Here is an 18678-nt window from a genome sequence, read left to right as displayed (position 1 = left end):
TAAAGAGACTGCAACCTGGTGTCCTCGTTATTTACTGCAACCTACACTGCACCGCAACCTCACCACTATTAACCACTACCTTCATTGTGCGCCCCTCGGCAGGGTCACGGACCGGGTCTAGCCACCGTGACAACCCCAGAACAGAGACCCAGAGGCCCGGTACCGGGTACCCCTCGGTCCTGCGGCGGTGGGGGCGCTACAAAACTTGGCGTCACGAACAGGATCTACTTAAGCCTGAAGAATCGGGTCATGTGTGCCTTGGAACTGTGATTTACTGTGCTTGGACTGTGCTTTATTGGAAAGACTGTGTATTGCCATTACCGCCAAAAGTTCCCGCCAAAACCCGCCGCCATTGCAGCGCCACAGGGAGCGCAGAGGAAGAAGGAGGGCGTGCCATGGGAGGAGACTACCAAAGCGGCGCCAAAAGTAGCGACCGTCCCCTCCGACTTCTGCTGCGAGATGACGACCTGCCCAGCAGCAGAGGAGAACTGCCCCCTGACTTGCAACGGCGGGAACGAGGTGAAGAGAGAGCTCGACCTCGGAGAAGTGGCGGAGCCCGGTGCATGCGCTGCCACCGAATGCTGGACAGCGACGATGACCAGCAAGTGCCCGAGCGACGACGAAGTGATCCCGGCTTGCCCTCACCCACCAGCGGCGGACCCGCAACCACCGCAGCGGAAGGACCTGAACTCCTTGGAACCGCCGGCGGAGGAGCTGAGCCGACCTATCCCGATCACGGAGTCATGGAGGGCGGAGCCACATTGGGAGACCGCCGTGGAGGAGCCACGGTTCGGGCTGCAGCCGACTCCAGCGTCCTCGTCAATGGAACGGATCGACATCGGTGGAATCACATCAGACGCAGGTGTGGGCAGCGTCCCTGTTCCCCTGACCGATCCCGCTCCTCATCCCAACAGTAACCGCCTCTTCTCGGTTGACTGGGTGATCCTCACCCCCGACATGATGGGGAAGCTGGTACCTCCACTACCGACCAAGATGGGAGAACCCATAGACGTGGGCCCAGACGGGGTGATCCTCCGGTGGGACACCCCCTGGATTGAGCCGGATGGGGCTCAGGGGGGGGGCCTCACCCTTGCTGTGCTCACTTGGGAACAGTATAAACAATGTCTGATTCTACACTGGAAAAACCGAGATGAGACAGAACAACCTGATACGCCAAAAATGCAACGCAGAAAGCCTGCGCACGGCAGGAAAGACGTGGTAAAGCGGGGAACTGTGCTGGCCTTCCACCTGAAGAGGGGTTGGGGCTCCATACAGGAACAGGGACTACCAACTGACGTCTTCGTTACTAGTTACAACGTGAAAACTCCCTGCTGCAACCGAGATGGTGACCCATTGCAAAGAGGGGATCAGGTGACCTACACCCGCCACCGGAATGCCCAAGGATGGTGCGCTCGGAACGTTCGACGCTGTGAGCCTGAGGGAGCGTCACCTGCTGTCCCGACCATGACTGATCCAGATTTGATAGATCTTGTTACTATCACCACAGTACACCTTGTAGCGGCCACCGAACTTGCAAGCAGGGTTAGCCTTCAAATCCAGACACCGGGTGACCTGACATCACCTGAGAGACCAACTGCCGGTACAGACACCGCATCAGCCGGGGACCCAGAACCGAGGCTGCCAGAAAATTAGTAAGCAAGAATGCTTATTAATATGTATATAGTTCAGTTAACTGTTTGTTTCCTGATGCTGCTGCTAAAACCCGTCCAGGGTTAACTCTTAAAGGGATCCCTTTGTTGACCCGGGATCCCTATTGCTTTTTGTTTGTTTTTCCACTTTTTGCACCAGTTATCAAGAACTGCTGAATCATGAACAATGCATGATACAAACTCCTTGTATATAGTTTGCACCTTCTTAAAGGTGCTCTCTACTGGTTTTACATAAAAGAAGGACTCTTTGCGAAGACACGGTTCTTGGAACCCGCACCGGAGTCCTTGCTGCGTACGGACTTGCAGCTTGAGAAGTTGCACTACCTCATAGAGACTTGGTCCCCTCTTAAAGGGAACGTTCACTCATAGCACTTAGTCTAATGATGCCTTAAGAAAAATGGTAATAATGTTTACATGTAAAGTTATATGTAGAAGACTAGTTAATTGTAAGAAATGTTTAATAATGTGTTAGAGAATGAGGACAGAAGGTGAACCCGTACGGGGTTAGTTAGTGAGTCCTCCTAGGAGCCATACAGAGATGGCTCAGTGATCCTGAACTGAAAGATGGATGAATGATAAGTTCTATACTGTGTATAGTAGTGGAAAGGCAGAAGGCCCGGGCGGAAAGGGGCGGTCCTGTAATAGAAAGGAGAGGCAGCAGGCCTGGAGCAGTTAGGACAGGCGGTCCTGCAGACATAAAGAAGGAGAATGCAGAAAAGTTGCTTAGTATTATAATGTTTTATGAGTAATTCTTTAGTGGGTTCAGCTTATACACCCTTAAAGGAAAAGTTAGTTGTATAGTAGGTCTTTAGTGGATTGAGCGTGTACGTCCTTAAAGGCAATGTTAAATTATTGTTCCAAGTTTGCACTAAGTAGAATACCCGGTTGGGTAAGAGAAGTTATTTATAGCATGTTGCTTATAATATTTAACCATGTTTGTAACGTTCAAGTGTCCTCCCCACCCATAAAGGGAAGCTCTGTTAAAATTTGCTTATTGTTACTGCATTTCAAAATTGTATGTCTTTTTGCTGACATGTATTGTTGTTTTCTTCCCAGTCCAGGAGTACTGGATTTAACCAGGGGGGAGTGCAGCGCCCCAGAGTCCTGGTCGTTGCAGTACTGTTGCTCCGCCACTAAGGGGGGCTATGGTACGTCTGATGGCACTAAAGGAATTCATCTGACCAGGTATCACATACACCAATACATTTCACAGTCTGGCCTCCAGGGGGAGCTAAGGGTACTATTCATTAGGCCACTCCTCACAGTCTGGTAAAAAACTGGGGGTTAGGCAGGAAGTGAGATCAGAAAGCTGACTGGGTTGGAACCAGGCAACACCTTGTGGCAGAGGGTGTTGTGGGGGAAGATTCGGTAGGGTCCCTGTCAGGGGTGGGATCCTGACAGAGGCCTGGCAACCAGAGAGAACGTTACGGGACCGCGCCTGCACGATATAGCGGCGGTACCCCAAGAAAGGACTAGAAGCGAGATTTATTGTGCTGAGTGAGAAACGAGATCAACGTAACTAGGAGAAACACCAGTAGGAGTCGTGCTGTGAGACCGAGGCAACATCCTACTGAGGCGCAAATAACCGGTGGCCGGAACGCCGAGGAAGTATAGAACTCCAGGCAATACTTCAAACCTACGGCAGGACAGTCAGTTACAGGCGGGCTGTCTCACCTAAATCACCTACGAAGACATAGGGGGCAACCTTTGGTGAGGGGCGACTCTAGGGTCCCGGAAGAGCTCCGAGCCTACCCGTCATACGGGTGCGTCCTAACCATAGCATCAGGGAGGGACGGAGAAGAAGAACATCATCTAATCGAGTTGTGAGGGAACACGAGAAACAGACACAACAGTTGTGGGGACTATCCCGTAAGCCCAGCAGGGGAGGACCACAACACACTAGCGCTAGCAGGTAGGCACAGATTTCCACCTGCAAAGGGAACTCTGGAGGTGCCATCAGACCGGCCGGACTTGCGCAGCCTGGTTAACCGTATTCCGGACTGAGGACCCTGAAACCTACAGTAAAGAGACTGCAACCTGGTGTCCTCGTTATTTACTGCAACCTACACTGCACCGCAACCTCACCACTATTAACCACTACCTTCATTGTGCGCCCCTCGGCAGGGTCACGGACCAGGTCTAGCCACCGTGACAACCCCAGAACAGAGACCCAGAGGCCCGGTACCTGCGGCGGTGGGGGCGCTACATTATCATAAAGTATGACATATGTCTATACCCACAGAACTAACAATGCCCCCATGTGGTGGTAAGACAGTCAACTAAACAGCCTAACAAAACCGCTACAAATACTGCATGAATATAAGCATAATTACCAGGAGGAAGAACCCGGAGACCCACCACACCCGACACGCGTTTCGCACCGAAATGCTTCGACGAAGCATTTCGGTGCGAAACGCGCGTCGGGTGTGGTGGGTCTCCGGGTTCGGTGGGTCTCCGGGTTCTTCCTCCTGGTAATTATGCTTATATTTATGCAGTATTTGTAGCGGTTTTGTTAGGCTGTTTAGCCGACTGTCTTACCTCCGCATGGGGGCATTGTTAGTTCCGTGGGTATAGACATATGTCATACTTTATGATAACACATCACTTTGATGTATTTTATGCTATATTTGCACTTACTTTGCATCCCATGTATGTTTATATTTATGTTATATCTAGCCGCATCTTACATTATTACGGCTTTCTACTGCCCTATCTCTGCTAAACAGGCCTACTTCACAACCCTCATATCTTCCCTATCCTATAACCCCAAACAGTTATTCAAAACCTTTAACTCCCTCCTCCGCCCCCCACTGCCCCCTCCAACCTCCCTCATCTCTGCTGAGGACTTTGCCACACACTTTGAAGATTTGCCTTGTCTGGTCGATCTTATTTTTATTGTTCAACCACCACAACCCCTTTGTATACCAGACCAATGCCCAAACCCCATAAGCTCCCAATCGAACATCACTGAAGGGGGGCTTAATTGTCTCCTCTCCAAATCACACCTCACCACCTGTGCGCTCGACCCCATCCCATCCCACCTCCTCCCCAACCTCACCACCACACTTATCCTATCCCTAACCCACCTGTTCAACCTATCACTAACTTCTGTCACCTTCCCTTCTGCGTTCAAACATGCCACAATCACGCCTATCCTTAAAAAGCCAACCCTCGATCCAACTGCTATGTCCAGCTATCGCCCAATATCGCTGCTCCCATTCGCTTCCAAACTCCTGGAGCAGCACGTCCACGCTGAACTTTCCTCCCACTTCTCATCTAACTTGTTGTTCGACAATCTACAATCTGGTTTCCGCCCCCATCACTCAACTGAGACTGCCCTGACCAAAATCACCAACGACCTACTTACCGCCAAAGCTACTGGACAATACTCTGTACTCCTCCTTCTAGACCGGTCCTCTGCTTTTGACACAGTTGACCACTGCCTCCTACTACAGATCCTCTCCTCCTTTGGCATCAAAGACCTCGCCCTATCCTGGATCGCCTCGTACCTTTCCAACCGCACATTCACTGTCTCCCACTCCCACACTACCTCCTCATCCCACCCTCTCTCTGTTGGAGTCCCCCAAGGCTCTGTTCTAGGACCCCTACTCTTCTCAATCTATACACTTGCCTTGGGACAACTCAAAGTCCCATGGATTCCAGTACCACCTCTATGCTGATGACACTCAGATCTACCTCTCTGGCCCAGATGTCACCGCTCTGCTGTCCAGAATCCCAGAGTGCTTATCAGCTATATCCTCCTTCTTCTCCTCTCGCTTCCTCAAACTCAATGTGAACAAATCTGAACTCATCTTTCCTCCGCCCCACAGATCCTCCTTACCTGACCTATCTATCGCAATCAATGACATCATGCTTTCCCCCGTACCGGAAGTCCGCTGCCTCGGAGTAACCTTCGACTCTGCCCTGTCCTTCAAACCGCACATCCAAGCTCTTTCCACCTCCTGTCGCCTCCAGCTCAAAAATATCTCCAGAATCCGTCCTTTCCTCAACCTTCAATCTACTAAAATGCTTGTGCAAGCCCTCATCATCTCCCGCCTTGACTACTGCAACATCCTTTTCTGCGGCCTCCCTGCTAACACCCTTGCACCTCTCCAGTCCATCCTTAACTCTGCTGACCGACTAATCCATCTCTCTCCTCGCTACTCCCCCGCTTCCCCCCTCTGCAAATCTCTTCACTGGCTCCCATTCCCTCAGCGTATCCAGTTCAAATTACTAATACTGACCTACAAAGCCATCCATAACCTGTCTCCTCCATATATCTCTGAACTAATCTCCATATATCTTCCCTCACGTAATCTCCGGTCCCCCCAAGACCTCCTTCTCTCTTCCACACTTATTCGTTCCTCATCCAATCTCCTCCAAGACTTCTCCTGAATATCCCCCATCCTCTGGAATGCTCTGCCCCAACACGTCTGGTTATCCACCACATTCGGATCCTTCAGACGGAACCTGAAAACGCATCTCTTCAGGAAAGCCTACAGCCTGCACTGACCCCGCTGCCTCCTCATAACCACCGAAGCTACCGCCTCACCAACACCGGAGCTCCTGCAACCCCCAACCTACTGTCTCCTTCCCCATAATCCTGCAGAATGTAAGCCCGCAAGGGTAGGGTCCTCGCCCCTCTGTATCAGTCTGTCATTGTAAGTCTGTCTACTGTAAGTGATATCTGTAACTTGCATGTAACCCCCTCTCATGTACAGCACCATGGAATCAATGGTGCTTTATAAATAATTAATAATAATAAATAATAATAATAATAACTATGTAAATTAAGGCTTATGAAAATGGTGTGTACCATCTCGCCTGGGATCCACACCTGCCACCCCTACTTCTGTCACCAGGCATGGCCTCATTCATTCTGCAGGCAACACTGGGGATGGAGGAGATATCGGAACCAGAAGCTCTGGATAGTGCAGGCTCTGTTCAGCCATTTAGGTTAGGGTTGTCGTGAACTGTAGTGTCATCCAGTCAGGCATTATGGTTGTGTGTGCTGTCCATCTGGAGTAATCTGCTTCCTGCATTCACCAATTGGAAAGCACCCCACCCTACTAAAGCTCAAAGCAAATTGCAGGAAGATACAGCCTTGTTCTCCTCTGGTTCAGTCTTTTCTGTGCTCAGCTGCTGTGACCCCTTAGTGACTAATCTTGCTTCTTATGATTTTGCATTTTCTCTGCCCTCGTGGATCTGACCCAACTACTTGACTATTCGTCATCTCAACTCACTTCACAGAACAGCAGGTAACACCATGGCCCAAGCCTAGGGATCTCTGTGTAAAGGTACCTTCACACGAAACGACTTTGTAACGATATCGCTAGCGATCGGTGACGTTGCAGCGTCCTCGCTAGCGATATCGTTTAGTTTGACACGCAGCAGCGATCAGGATCCTGCTGTGATGTCGCTGGTTGCTGAATAAAGTCCAGAACTTTATTTGGTCGTTCAATCGCCGTGTATCGTTGTGTTTGAAAGCAAAAGCAACGATACCAGCGATGTTTTACACTGGTAACCAGGGTAAACATCGGGTTACCAAGCGCAGGGCCGCGCTTAGTAACCCGATGTTTACCCTGGTTACCAGCGTAAAAGTAAAAAAAAAAAAACAGTACATACTCACCTGCGCGTCCCCCAGCGTCTGCTTCCTGACACTTACTGAGCGCCGGCCCTAAAGTGAAAGTGAAAGCACAGCGGTGACGTCACCGCTGTGCTGTTAGGGCCGGCGCTCAGTCAGTGTCAGGAAGCAGACGCTGGGGGACGCGCAGGTGAGCATGTACTGTTTTTTTTTTTTACTTTTACGCTGGTAACCAGGGTAAACATCGGGTTACTAAGCGCGGCCCTGCGCTTAGCAACCCGATGTTTACCCTGGTTACCCGGGGACCTCGGCATCGTTGGTCGCTGGAGAGCGGTCTGTGTGACAGCTCCCCAGCGATCAAACAGCGACGCTGCAGCGATCGGCATCGTTGTCGCTATCGCTTCAGCGTCGCTTCGTGTGAAGGTACCTTAAGAACAGATCCATGTAAAGAATGTTGAGCAAGGCCATCCTTGGGATATGCAAAGCTGAGTAGATAGTGCCAAGCCTGATTGTGGTAGCCATATTTTGAGCTGCCAGGGAACCAACACATTGTGTCTGGAATCTATTCCAACAAGATATGCATTCAAATAGCTAAATGGCGCTCCTTCCCTTCTTAATCCTGCCATGTGCCCAGACAGTAGTGTACAACCGTATACAGGGTATTGTTGGATTCAAGAGACGTATGAAAAAAATTTGTGAGGTCCACTTGTTTCCTTTTATCCTTTGTGAAGAATTCCAAAGTTATCACTACACAAAGCGACATGTCAGATGTGAAAAATGGGAGTATTTTGGGCAGTAACTACTGTAGTCAAAAACTGACTATGGACAATAACACATCTATCAAAATGTTCAAACTCAACAGTCTTCATCAGTAAAATATGAGTAGTGGTATCAACTCTCTGGAGTAATTAGATTATGGGGCTCGGTGGCTCTTGGCAATCTAAACTATTGTAAGGGCCAATATTTTCTATCAGATGAGTTTCAAGAAAAAATATTAGACATTAAAAACAAACTTTTTATAATACTGCAGAGCTGGGGCATCTTCAAATTAGATCTCGCACATTTGGAAGAGGTAATGGAGACTTTAAAAAAATAAATAAATAAATACCAGGGAGTTCCAAACTTACAAACTCACCTAACTGAGGCAGGCTGATCCTACCACAATCAAACTATCAACCAGAATGAACATTTAAAAAAAAAACAAAAAAAAAATTTTTTGTTCTATGATACATCTCCCCCAAAAAAGTATGTACGAGGGGAGAACTCCAACACTAAACTGGAGTCACACTCATTTATGGTGGACCATTGGAGATACTGTGAGTCCTGACCAGAAGATTAGAGAAAGTATTCGTGCCCCCATTTCAAGAGAGATTGTGCAGTAATCTGAATTCCTTAGGATGGAAAACATAATGGAATTTATGACGTGAGGTGAATCTATGAAACCAGGGGCTCGTGCCATGTCAACACATCTCCTGCAGGTGTGAATAAATGTATATTACAGCCATCAGCCACGCACAGCTTAGAGATACATCGTGGCACAGGTGTAATGTTTTTTATCACAATCCTCCTTGAAATTAGTCAGTTTTTAATACAAATTGAAAAGTCAGGAGAAAGGGAAACTCTGCTGTTATTGTACAGAAATTCACACTTGGCCTCACTGCACATTTAATGCTGTTGATCATAAAAGTGAAGTTTGGCCAGAAAGACTGGACCTGGTCTTGTAGGGACCATATGAGCACATTCAGGAGCACAGGAGGGAGAGAAGGTAGATTCATCCGATAAGATATCAGGGTGCTAGGAAGCCAACAGCATCATTACCCTCCGCTTTCTCTTACAGGCCCATCATAACATCTTGTCAGCACATTCTACGTACGTTGTTATTTGGCTTTGAAGTCTACAGACCTGGGCAGGTAACGGTCAGCGTGTTCTAATCCCTAGGGGTAGGTGGATCCTGTGTAAGAAGGTGGCGGGGACCCTCGTGTGCCTTCTAACTCCTGGACTCTATTCGTACGTTCACATGTGGCACCTCACTGTGTATTACTGTTCATATATTGTAAGGTGATGTAATGTTTATATACCATAATGTGAATGTACTCAATGGGTACTGTTTATAGGATTGGGGCTAGAATAGGATATAGGAAAGGCTAGAACTGTAGTGGGGCTAGAATAGAGGGGGCACAGTAGTGATAGATGATAACATAGATTAGAGCAGGAGGTAGGCAGCACAGGGGTTAACTAAAGGGGAGGTATAGCAAGGAGCAGGGAAGTATACTCAGGATACTTCCTGATTAGAGACAGACACCCGGGCAGCCTTGCCAAGGGCAGGGTGCATGCAGTGTATGAGACAGCTACAGGTCATGGGGGTAAAGCTGCGCATGGCAATAAGGGGCCCCAGGCTGGAGAATAGTACAGTCGGGCATCAGCTCAATAGGATCAACCTCAGGGCACTTCTGGGATCTACGACTGGGGCGGAAGTCAGTAAGATGGAACTCCCGGCACCTTTGCAAGATGGAATCGGACAAGGGGCTGACAGGGAGCTGGTTTATGTTCTGTTATTGTATGGTTGCATATGTTGATTAAAAGGCATTGGTAGTTATCTACCCATTTATGTGGGTGGGGGGTTGGTAGCCAATCGGTACGGCTACGTGTATCTTATATCTTGTATCTTATATCTTGTAACATACTTTTGTTTCACATGAGTATGTCTGTCAGTTGTGGGTTTATGGGAATTGTGCAATGCAGATTATGTGTACTGCCGCTGCATGTCGGTGTGCGATGTCCGTCATTTTTCATTGGCAGAGCTGTAGTTTGGTGCACTGTATCATGACGGACTTTCACATCTCTGCTGCTATATATGCGCTATGTTGAAATGACTGTGTGTATGGATCTATTCCTGATGTATTCGTTGCATTTGCACAAAGTTAGTAATATATGTACTTTTGATGGTCTAATTAGATATACACAGTTACACCAATATTGAAGCGGCTTGCTTTCCTACTCTGTATATGCGCACTTTCTGCGCAGCTGTCTGGCACTTTTGCGCCTGCGCACGTCCGTGGTTGTGGCTGGGCGCTTTTGACCACATGGGGCCCCTGTGCTCGTCAGCGTCCTTCTGCTTCCTTTGGAGTGTGCCGGCGCTATGGTTGCCATGACGCTGTGCGAGCACTTCTGGGTTACGGCAGCTTGTACTTCCGGGGTCTATCCTTTTTATACTCCGTGTTTAGTCATTATGCATGCTCCCTGACGAAGGTTTAACACCGAAACGCGCGTTGGGGCGGAGGCACGTTCCCGGGATTCCCAGTCCGTTCTGCGGTGGGTACTACTCTGCCGCGGGTTTTTTTTTTCATGTTGTAGACCGTTAGTCTCATACCCAATGTGGATGTTTATATAGTGCACTGTCAAGTTAGTAGCAGTCCTATGACTACGGCCCGTTGTAATTTTTTCTGATTACTACCAGCAGCTTAGTGTCCCATCCTTAGTGGATTATTCCATATACAGCCTTATTTATTTTGTTCTGCTTATTTTTTAGGTTAATTTACAAATATTATATTGATTTTTTTCTGGAGTTTGCCTGTATATGTATGAGCACTTTATTATGACATTTCTGTGGACTGGTTTGCCCGTGCACGCGCCCCCTGTTCAATACTGCAGCGCCCTCCGCTGTGGCGCCATTGCTTGTATCACCTTCCATGCATTTGTTTTAAACTAATTTCAATAAAGTTTATATATTTTGTATGATATTTTGTCAGACCATTTATCATCTTTTTCAAGTTGCTAGGGAGCTGGTGATGCAGGAAGTACGGAAAGGACACGGATTGTCCACAGAGATGGCATGGATTGATGGGAGAGAAGGAGAGGTTATAGAGGAAATGGAGTCTGCCCAGAAGGCAGGGAAAGTACAAGATATGATGCTTTGTGTGAAATGTGCTGCAGAAGTGATGGGTGCCCATGTTATCAGTAAAGTTGAACTGTTTGAAAAGGACTGTGACGCTGCAGTGTTTTATGGAACCTGGAATCTTGAAGTTGGAGTGAAAGAGACCAAGGGAACTCCAGCAACTGAAATGAGTACTCTGCTGCACACATCACACACAACAGAAAGGACTCTGTATTTCATCTGCGGGGCGCCAGGGTGTGGAAACACTACAGCTCGTTGCCATGACTACCACCCTGTCTGCCTTACACCTGCAGGTTGTAAGCGCTATACAAAAGGGTTTTCACAATTTCACAAAGCCATTTAAATATTTTCGGTTGGAGGAGAATGTTATGCCCTACCGGCAAAATGGGGATCACACGATTGTGCCACGTCCGAAGTACACCATTGATAAAGCAGCCACAGCTGGTGACTGAGAAGAATCTGTGACCTCTCTGCATTTAATGGTTACTACTCACCTGGGTAGTCATATGTAGGAGTCTCCTCTTTACACCGCTCATCACCCCTCACATATGTCTCTGTAGTATTAATATGGGTCACATCTTCACCCTGAGACAAATATTGTAAAAGTCACAGACAGATGGAGAAGTCACATCTATGATCAGCTCTAATCCTGCCATCTCAACCGTTCTCATTACGCAAGTATAAAACAAATAATACTGGTGGATAAAACAAGACTGAGCACAAGACCTTCACAGCCGTCTACACATCACAGGAGAGATCTCATGACTCCTTCTCTCCATCTACCTGATGATCCTGAGAGACATTGGGATCTTCTTGTTTACAGTCCTGTAGAAGAAGAGGACGGGGACATCTCTCTGGTGTTGTCCTCTTACTGGATAGATCTGGAGGAAACACATACAGGGACTGAATTCATTCTTTACATACAGAATTATAGTTCTTGTGTATTTAGTCCTGTCTATTACCTGGAGATGTGAGGGGCTGGGGAACCTCCATCATGACGTCCTTGTACAGATCTTTGTGTCCTTCTAAATACTCCAACTCCTCCATGGAGAAATAGACAGCGACATCCTGACACCTTATAGGAACCTGACACATACAATGATACCGTCATCTCCCCGATCCCTTCATAGCGTTACTGTATAATGTCCCAGCATTCCCAGCAGTGTCACCTCTGCAGTCAGCAGCTCAATCATCTTGTAGGTGAGTTTTAGGATCTTTTGGTCATTGATGTCCTCATGTATCAGTGGGTGAGGTGGAGGCCTTGTGATTGGACTAAGGGGTCTTTCCCATCCCTCAGACACAGGGTCCTGACAGCGCTCACTAGAATTTTTTTTCACTACTGTGTAATCCTGGTTATGGAAAGACACATTAATAAATCTCACTACAGACATTTCCAGAGTCCTCACCTCTCCAGTTCTGTCCATCTGTTATTCCCATAGATAAGAATGATGTAATGTGACACCATCAAAATCTCTCACCTCTCCAGTAAGATGGAAGAGGATCTCTAGGGTGAGGTGTAATATCCTCTCCGCCATCTTGTATCTGTCCATATCCATCTTTGGTGGGCAAATCAGGAAAATTCTCTTATATAGAAGATCTTCACTGAGAGGATCTGATATTGTAGAGACCTGAATGAGAAGAAGATGAGCCGATGTAACATCATAAAAATCCTCTGTAATAATACAATTACTGGAGATATTAAGGGAAACATATGAGGAGATTTATTATTTTACACTATTTAGTTTTCTTCTTTACAAAAACAAGACTGAGCACAAGACCTTCACCACCGTCTACACATCATAGGAGAGATCTCATGACACCTTCTCTCCATCTACCTGATGATTCTGAGAGACATTGGGATCTTCTGGTTTACAGTCCTGTAGAAGAAGACGGGGACATGTCTCTGGTGTTGACCTCTTACTGGATAGATCTGGAAGAAACACATACAGGGACTGAATTCATTCCTTACATACAGATAATACAGATAATTATAGGCTGTGTGTATTTAATCCTATTACCTGGAGATGTGAGGGGCTGAGGAACCTCCATCATGAGGTCCTTGTACAGATCTTTGTGTTCTTCTAAATACTCCCACTCCTCCATGGAGAAATAGACAGCGACATCCTGACACCTTATAGGAACCTGACACATACAATGATACCGTCATCCCCCGATCCCTTCATAGCGTTACTGTATAATGTCCCAGCATTCCCAGCAGTGTCACCTCTCCAGTCAGCAGCTCAATCATTTTGTAGGTGAGTTCTAGGATCTTCTGGTCATTGATGTCCTCATGTATCAGTAGGTGAGGTGGAGGCCCTGTGATTGGGCTCAGGGGTCTTCCCCATCCCTCAGACACAGGGTCCTGACAGTGCTCACTAGAGGTCTTCTTCACTACTGTGTAATCCTGGTTATTGAGAGACACATTAATAAATCTCACTACAGACATTTCCAGAGTCCTCACCTCTTGAGTTCTGTCCAACAGTTTTATTGCCATAAATAAGAATGATGTAATGTGACGCCATCAAAATCTCTCACCTCTCCAGTAAGACGGAAGAGGATCTCTAGGGTGAGGTGTAATATCCTCTCCGCCATCTTGTCCCTCTTCATATCCATTCTTGATGGGTAGTTAAGAAAAATTCTCTTAATATAGAAGATGTCTACTGAAAGGATCGGATATTGTAGGGACCTGAATAGGAAGACGATGAGACGATGAATCATTACAAAGAATTCTGTGTAATAATAAAATTACTGGAGATAACAAGGGAAACATAATCAGAAGACAGAACATGTAGATGTTGTATTCTCTAGTCTTGTATGGACTGGAACATAAGCTCAATTACTGAGTAAGACATCTCCTCCATGCCACCAATCACTGGCTATGTTACTCACTGCTTCGGCAATTAATTTGCTGTAGGAATCACATGTTCGTTGGGACAGACCAGAAAATACAGAGTCTGGCGGGGACCCAAGCAGCAATTACCGTATTTTTCGGACTACGAGATGCACTTTTTCCCCCAAAATATTATTTTTGGTGGAAAATGGGGGAGCGTCTTCTAGTCGGAATATACTTACAATTAGGCCGGGGTCACACTAGCGAGTTTTATGGACGTATGAGAGGCGCAAAAACTATGCATTGCACATGGACCAATGATTCTCTATGGGGCAGCTCCTAACTGCCGTAAATTTCTCTGCCGTATTTTACGGGCGTAGAAAATCGCAGAATGCTGCGTTTGTCAGCATATTGTGCAAAAAAATCTGCCAATGAAAGTCAATGGGGGCGAGAAAAATACGGATTACACACGGACCATCAGTGTGACTTGCGAGAAATACGCAGCGGTGTTCTATAGAAAAGCCGGTAATTCAGTGCGGTGTACAGTAAAATCACACTGACAGGTTACAATAGGTAGAATAAATGTGTAGCAAAACCAAAAAACTAACATAAGACCTAAAACGTATAAATTTTAATATAGTAATTAAAACCAAATAACAATAATATCATATAGACCAACAGTAGAGGGCCTGCAGGGAAAAAGGGGTCTCTGGTATATCTGAAAATGCCAGAAAAAAACAATAATTCTTCAAAGATGTACAGGAAAGGGCTAGGGAAGATAGAGGTGCCTATCCCTAACCAAATGCCCTTCCTGACAGCGGAGGTTGGCACCCTGGGATACGAAGTGGCGCCCCCGCTCAACGTAGATTGACCCTGAAATCCCTAGCAGGAGTCCCTACCAAAAAAGCCACCACCAACAAAAAGCAATAAATAAATAACACTACAAAGAAAGAGAAAAAGAAAAAGTGTAGTCTATACAGTGCAAGTGCAAGATGTCTTATTGTCGGTAGTAATAATACCCAATATGTCCAGAGTATATTCACTCTGGGAAAAAAAGGATAGTTGTCTCTTCTATATGGTATTACCCTAGGAGAACAATATGGCTTGTACCACTCAAAATGAGACAAGATATTGGTATTGTTTACCAGAAATGTCAAAAGACACCACCAAGAAAAATTATTATATTCATTAGGGTACGCCTCATAGTGCAATATCTATATATAACCCAGGTCTGTCATGTTGTATAAAATGCAGACATGAGTAAATAAATTCAGATGAATATAATGACATGCATGCCAGAGAGAAAGAAAACAATAAATATATATTCCAATAGTAGCCCAATCAAAAGCCCAATGGCATCTTGCCAGAAAATCAATGTTTCCTACATATAGAGGCGCCCTCCGTAACAAATGTCAGATCAGGGCACATAGCCTATCAAAAAGGGCTGATATAGACCGTATACAATAATATGTCAGTGATCAATTGTTTGCTCACGGAGTACTTAATAACCAGTATCATATTTCCATGGCACAATAGATAGGCGCCAGCCCAGCAGCACAGGTGTATATATCAGATGCACTTATCTCAAGAAGACAGGTGTCTCATCTCAAGAAGACAGGTGTCTCATCCCAACGCGTTTCGCCCCATAAGGAGATCCAGAGGGGCTCATCAGGGGAATGCCGGTCATCGGCAGAGAGCAGCGGGCGATGTAAGCGCTGCACGCGGTCTGGAGAAAGCTGTAATCAAGAAGCGTTCCCGCAGTCTATATGCCAAGGTCCCGGAAGTAGAAATATCACTTCCGGAGTTCGGTTAGAGGGCCCATAGTGCGCATGACCACTAAGCTTCTTACGCAGAGAGAAACACTGCGCAGACAGAGACGCAGATAGTTGAGTAAGTAATGCGCATGACCGGAAGCCACATAGTGGCTAGTTGTAAAGGTTGCGCCAATGTCTGTGCACATCCCGAAAAAGTGCGTAGCTGGCGATGTAAAATCAACGCAGCCAGCGTAAAGCACTGCGTACAACTGTCATATTGCGTACTACGTGTCCGAAGCGATACAGAGCATATGCCCACGTTAAATTACGACGCAGATATTAGAGCAATATAAAGGATGCTATTGGCACATACATCCAGATAGACCAATAGTATGTGCGTTCACATGGGGTGAAAAAATACACCCAGTCAAAACCAGACCCTGGTAGGTAAGAACCAGAGGGGATGTGGCATTCGATATAGTCACTATCAGCATGTAGACCTCAATATAACAAAAAACGCGTACAAAAAAAAATAAAAAATAGAATAGCTAGTCCAATGAAATAGATGGAAATAGTCACTAACACTTAGGTGACACAGCAATAGGTGACGTCATGGTCTGTTAGGACCAATATAACGAAGGCAAGGCAGGACCTAAATCTGTACAGAAAAAAACAGTAGTTTATACGTTTTAGGTCTTATGTTAGTTTTTTGGTTTTGCTGTTTTGGAATATTAGACCTAGCTATTGCAATTGGTTTTTTTTCTTAAGTTACTAGTTATGGCAAGCTTTTTGGCAGGACCAGTTAATACCAGTAAATGGCTCAATGAGGTCAGAGAAATGTTCTCTGAACACAACCCCACGGTGAATTCTACTGACACACTGTCCCTCAAATCCATTTTTTCTGAGCTCCTTGTGGCCTACAAGAATAACATTAAAGGTACCGTCACACTAGGCGATATCGCCAGCGATCCGTGACGTTGCAGCGACCTGGATAGCGATATCGCTGTATTTGACACGCAGCAGCGATCTGGATCCCGCTGTGAAATTGCTGGTCGCTGCTAGAAGGTCTGCACTTTATTTGGTCGCTAGGTCGCCGTGTATCGCCGTGTTTGACAGCAAAAGCAAGGATACCAGCGATATTTTACACTGGTAACCAGGGTAAGCATCGGGTTGCTAAGCGCAGGGCCGCGCTTAGTAACCCGATGTTTACCCTGGTTACCAGCGTAAAAGTTAAAAAAACAAACAGCACATACTCACCAGCGCGTCCCCCAGCCTCTGCTTCCTGACACTGACTGAGCGCCGGCCCTAAACTGAAAGTGAAAGCACAGCGGTGACGTCACCGCTGTGCTGTTAGGGCCGGAGCTCAGTCAGTGTCAGGAAGCAGAGGCTGGGGGACGCGCTGGTGAGTATGTGCTGTTTGTTTTTTTAACTTTTACGCTGGTAACCAGGGTAAACATCGGGTTACTAAGCGCGGCCCTGCGCTTAGCAACCCGATGCTTACCCTGGTTACCCGGGGACCTCGGCATCGTTGGTCGCTGGAGAGCGGTCTGTGTGACAGCTCTCCAGCGACCAAACAGCGACGCTGCAGCGATCGGCATCGCTGTCGCTGCAGCGTCGCTTAATGTGACGGTACCTTAAGTCTTGGTGGGAGGTACAGTCCTTGGAACACTACATCAAACAAAACATAGTTCCTAGAGGCTTGAGGATACAAATTACACCTGCCCGCAGATCTAGATCAGATACACTGTTTGAGAAGTGGGAAAGAGTCCATTCAGTCCTCGGTGAGGTTCATGAATATTTTATTAGAGGAAGAAAGGAGGACCTTAGAAAAAACAACTAAAACATTACAGGACCTAATAGAGGAGGCCTTGAAATTTAAAACGGACCCTGACTTCCCAAACAGAGAAACGATTCTCAAAACTTCAGTGGAGAAATTTCAGATTAATCTAAAGGACCTGAAACACAGACATTTTGTAAGAGACCTTACAGATTTCAAAGAAAAAAAAGAGTATTTCTATTCACGAAAGACACTAACCCCCCAGGGGGATATCTCATCCTCTGATTTTGAGGCCTCTGACACTGAGACTAGATTACTAGGGGCCCGACCAAAAAGTAACTATAGAGGAGGGGGAGGCTACCCTAGGAGGGGACAAAACAAAAGATGGCAAGACAGTGGTCACAGGGGGAGACGAAATCAAAGAAATATGGGGGGGATGACGTACGACACAGATGGGGCATCTACATCACAACCCTCCTCTTTGCCCTCAGTCTCTTTTTTAGAGAACCGGGACTGTCCACCATACGATTTGAGAACCAGAATACAAGTGGGCCAAAAAAGATGAGTTTCACGGGTGATAAGCACGTCATTAACCTCTCCTCTTACGTTCTATCTTCGGCTGAGGAATCTGTGTTGGCCTCAGTAATGTCGTTCGTACCAACTACTAGGTTTGACTGTTTCTCCTGGGCCAAGGATATTGATCTCTTTTTGAGAAAATTAAAATGGAGGAAATTCTTTATCAACAACGACATGAATAGATGTATGCAGCTGGGTATTTCCCCGGACTCCTTACCAGATCTGAATCTCTTAGCCGAACTATATGAGGAAGGTGCAAGGGGTCTAGGAGAGGGTCCTTTCTCTGAATTAAAAAACAAAAGTCACACAAAAGGTTGTTACATAAAATGAGAGTAATGGGGATAAGGGAAAATATGTGTAAGTGGGTTGAGAGCTGGCTCAGGGATAGGAAACAAAGGGTGGTTATTAATGGAGCACTGTTGTGAAATTGGATTTTGGGCTCCCCCGGTGGCCACTGGTGGAATTGAACTGGTGTGCATCATCCCCTCTGTTCACCTGTTTCCATCAGGATGTGGGAGTCGCTATTTAGCCTTGCTCCTCTGTCACTTCCATGCCGGTCAACATTGTAATCAGAAGCCTTTCTGTGCATGTT

At 46.6% G+C, this 18678-nt stretch overlaps 1 protein-coding gene across 1 annotated transcript in view; it reads right to left on the bottom strand.

Annotated features, from left to right (window-relative positions):
• The window catches only part of LOC143767983 (uncharacterized), a 297551-nt gene that overhangs the window by 235215 nt on the left and 43658 nt on the right, over positions 1-18678 (bottom strand). Inside the window, exons 2-10 of the mRNA XM_077256577.1 lie at positions 13685-13835; positions 13374-13553; positions 13168-13291; positions 12985-13079; positions 12628-12777; positions 12319-12498; positions 12112-12235; positions 11933-12030; positions 11644-11734 (exon numbers count right to left, since the gene is read on the bottom strand). Coding sequence (XP_077112692.1) covers positions 11644-11734; positions 11933-12030; positions 12112-12235; positions 12319-12498; positions 12628-12777; positions 12985-13079; positions 13168-13291; positions 13374-13553; positions 13685-13835 — 1193 coding nt within the window. The remainder of the gene's footprint in view (positions 1-11643; positions 11735-11932; positions 12031-12111; positions 12236-12318; positions 12499-12627; positions 12778-12984; positions 13080-13167; positions 13292-13373; positions 13554-13684; positions 13836-18678) is intronic.

The sequence above is a fragment of the Ranitomeya variabilis genome, chromosome 4, assembly GCF_051348905.1.
Source record: "Ranitomeya variabilis isolate aRanVar5 chromosome 4, aRanVar5.hap1, whole genome shotgun sequence".
Taxonomy (NCBI): domain Eukaryota; kingdom Metazoa; phylum Chordata; class Amphibia; order Anura; family Dendrobatidae; genus Ranitomeya; species Ranitomeya variabilis.
Note: the sequence above shows the minus strand (reverse complement) of the source record. Positions and strands in the feature narration are given on the sequence as shown.